This window comes from Helobdella robusta (assembly GCF_000326865.2).
Source record: "Helobdella robusta unplaced genomic scaffold HELROscaffold_7, whole genome shotgun sequence".
NCBI lineage: Eukaryota > Metazoa > Annelida > Clitellata > Rhynchobdellida > Glossiphoniidae > Helobdella > Helobdella robusta.
Genome location: NW_008705398.1, coordinates 2995905 through 2999924, shown reverse-complemented (window position 1 = coordinate 2999924; position 4020 = coordinate 2995905). Strand labels below are relative to the sequence as shown.

General features: G+C 30.2%; 1 protein-coding gene across 1 annotated transcript; it reads right to left on the bottom strand.

Moving 5' to 3' along the window:
* Positions 1-309: 309 nt before the first annotated feature.
* Positions 310-3300, bottom strand: HELRODRAFT_69793 (hypothetical protein; the record flags this gene model as incomplete). Its single annotated transcript, XM_009030612.1, has 4 exons — positions 310-705; positions 761-990; positions 1899-1966; positions 3014-3300. Coding segments are annotated over 4 exons (981 nt in total), but the record flags the coding sequence as incomplete, so codon positions are not given.
* Between the last annotated feature and the right edge of the window lie 720 nt (positions 3301-4020).

Sequence of the window (4020 nt, the reverse complement as noted above, 5' to 3'; positions counted from 1 at the left end):
AGTGTCTGACAATAAAAAAGATTTTGTGGCAGAATTCACTTTGTTAAAAAAATCTATATTGAAAAAATTAATTTTCCATTCTTGACTATTTATAAATTTCAAATTAAGAATTCTTTGGTATACACCATATATTAAAAAAATAACCAACAGCATGCAAACAAACGGTAAAGATATAAACAATGGTTTCTTCCACGTTTTTAAAAGTTCCTCTTCGTAATCAATTTGCTGCACAACCAATTTTTCAACATTTTTACTTTTACACGTCATTCGGTTTAAAATTTGATCTATCACAGTGTTTTGCAACAAAGTTGGAAGAGGTACAAACTGAAGATGTTTCGTTGCTTTGTGAGCAGCAACTGATTGAAGCGACCATTTAAAAAATCTATACAGCTCCGTGATCTGACTGCAGTCATATTTAATGTTATTAATATTAATTAATATATAAGAGAAAGATAGAATTGGATATGCTGAAGGAATATCTAGGTCTGTCAAAGAAAATGCAAAATTGGCTGACTGGTTTTTGAAAGATTTTTCAATTGTTTCTTGAATAATTTCTATATTTGCATCCACTTTTTTCCCGCTTTTATTAATAATTTTGGCATAGCTCAAATTAACTTCTTGAACTCCGGAAGTGCTCAAATATCCAATGCTAAAGTTGTTATTAGTTATAGTGTCAGCCATACCACTAATTCTTTGACCAAAAATCTGAAAAATTATAAGATTGATTATTTTTTTTACAATTTATTAAATTTAAACAAACCGTTATATGCTTTGGCCAAAAGTTTTTAGATTGAAACGTTCCAAAACTGGAATTCCAGTTGATGTCGAAAGACGAAAGAGTGCTGGAAAATATAAACGTTGATCCGGCATCATCAAGCCTGGCTATCGGGATTATTGGTGCGTCAGGAAGTTTTGTGCTGGGGTTGTTCTTCATGAACGAAGAATCGTTCCAGTTTGTTATAGTTCCATTGTATATTCCGACAATTTGTTCTCTCGTTAGACACAAGTGTGAAACACCAGGAATGTTTTATCCAAGATCTATCGCCCTGTGTTTTGATATATATTATTATATATATATATATATATATATATATATATATATATATATATATATATATATATATATATATATGTTGGTAATAGACCATAATTTTTACAATATTCTATAAATTCTACCGAATGTTTGGCGTTAATATGTTTGTAGTTCGTTTTTTCTCACTAAAGTTTTTTGGTGAACGTTTAGTTTATTAAAATTCAAAATAAACTTATTTTTCGAATTCATGCTGCAAATAAGGCCATATTTCGATTCAGAATGAATCATCATCAGTGCTCCTTGCTGTAATAAAGGGAAATATTGACTTTTGTCAAGATGAACTTTGACGTTGTAAAAATTAACTTTGGTGTTGTAAAATTGAACTTTGATGCGAATTAGGTATCAGGTTTCTTAATTGGCTGGTCATCTTCTTTGGTCTTCTTTCCTTCATCGATAGCATCATATTCTTCTTTGTCACTATTTACGATGCTAGTTTTTATTACTTTGTTTTCTTTGTTGGTTAAACGCCGGTTTGGAAGTGAGGTTGTCATTTTTTTTTGTATATTTATTTTTTGTTTATTGATGTCAATTAGGACTGCTTCTGCAATTTTAAGATGCGTGTAGTTGCTGTTCTGGTATATTACTTTGGTGTTGCTGTCGAGGATTTCACGGCTAATTGTGATTGAGTGTGTTGAGTCCAAATGAGATTTGATAGCACCACTCTGTTTGTGCATCGTAAGCCTTCTAGTCAGTGAGGTAGTAGTAATCCCGATATTTGAGTCATGTTGACGTGCACAGCCGTCAAAGGGGCAATTAAATTCATATATTACGTGATTACGCTTTAACTCAGAGTTATCTCTAGGACTGCAGTTGTTTTTCAGTATTAGGTGGGACGTCTTTTTATTGTTGTAATAAATTCGGAGTTTAACTTTACTATTTGGGTTGGTTGGTGTGAAATTTTTATTGATGATATGTTTAAGAATAGCTTCATCTACCTTGTATGCTGTTGACATGTGATTTCTGTAATACAAGATGATGTCGTTATCTTGATTGTTGGTACTAGGAAGGTTATTGCTGTGTAGTAATTTGCCTTTATCAATCTTATATATACAGCAAGGAGCACTGATGATGATTCATTCGGAATCGAAATATGGCCTTATTTGCAGCATGAATTCGAAAAATAAGTTTATTTTGAATTTTAATAAACTAAACTTCATCAAAAAACTTTAGTGAAAAAAATCGAAAAAACGAACTACAAACATATTAACGCCAAACATTCGGTAGAATTTATAGAATATTGTAAAAAAATATATATATATATATATATTTGTGTGTGTGTGTATTTATTATTTAGTTTCATTTCTTTGTTAATGTTTTATTGTTAATCATTAAATTACATAGAGGAAAAGAAATGAAGCGTGTGATCTGAACGATGAAAGCCATTGCGTCATTACGATATACTTTTGCAATGTAAACAATCACCCGCTTGAGTGTCCCGGCACCAATTATAATGTATGCTTCCAGTAGAGTCTACATTAGGCAGATGGGATAGGGCAATTCAGGTTTAAATTACTTTGTCGTTAACAAATTAATAAGATTAATTTGTCAATTTATGTCTGGTGAAGATATTGTCGAAAAAAATTGCAACGTAATATTTGGAAATATATTTATCATTTTTAATTTAAAAAATAAAACCCAGTAGATTTTTCTAATGATTTAAAATTGTAACATTTTAATTTTACTCTCAAAAAACCTAAAAAATAGAATTAGTAATTTATAAAATATTTCACATTCGTTTTAAAAGTTATTGAGTAAAAAAAATTTAAACTCAACATGTATACAGTTTAGATAATGCTAAATTTAGATAATTTTAGATATTTTAAAAATTTTTATATTTGATTGTCATGTTTCTATCGGTCAATTTCAAATAGTGTCATGTCACATGCCTACCTATCAATATAATAAATAATTGATACATACCACGCTAGGGATGGGAAGTATTTTATGTCAGGATAATTTTGTTCGTCAGCTCTATTCAGAGGGATATCTGAGCCTGCAAAGTTTATTTTGCTGCCTATAATGTCCTGCTTTCCTCTAGAACTGCCCTTTGCGTCGTAGAAAAACTGGAGGTCGATGAACGATGACCTCATGGACTCGTAATAGATCGCCCACGTTTTGTAGACGTCCACCGTTGACGAGGCGCCTGATCCTGTCATGTCAACTTTTTGAAAACATGAAACTGATTTTTTTTGTAGAAAACTAAACATTAATAACAAATGAAAAACTTTGCCCATGTTAAAATCAAAATGTAAATGCTCAACAAAATAACACTTAATGTTCCAAAAAATTATTCATCTCACTTTCTTTTTTGAACACAATTTTATATGTCGCTCCATAACGTATGCGTATAAATAAATCCAAATAAGCAAACGTGAATGTATGACGTACAGTTTTTGTGCAGTTCTATCGTGGTAACTGCAGTCACTGATTTGATGAGTTCTATTGTGAGCATGTTATAATTTATTGTTATCTGACTAGATTGCGATAACCAATCTATCAAATTGTGTGGAAATGGTAATTTTTCATTTTTTAAAGTTTTACCGCGATGTTTTTCAAGTTTAATATAAAAACTAAATATCGTTGTTCTAAGTTATTTTTCTCAAAAGTTAAAAAAGTTATATTATTAAAAAACAACAACAGCATGACAACACAAAGGATAAATGTTATTTTAAACATTCGACTCCTCAAGAACCTACCTCGACCCTTCACTGCTTACAATGTAAACTTTTAATTTATCTTAAATCTAAAAAATAGAGCTGCACAAAAACTTAATTATGTTATGTTTCCAATTGTCGAATACGATTTTGTTTTTATTTATTTTTGAATGTTTATTTAAATCCTGCTAAATTCAGCTTCCCATTGTTCCAAAATATTTAACAGCTTTTTACTAAATTTAAAACAATTGTTTAAATGAAGTGACACTAAAG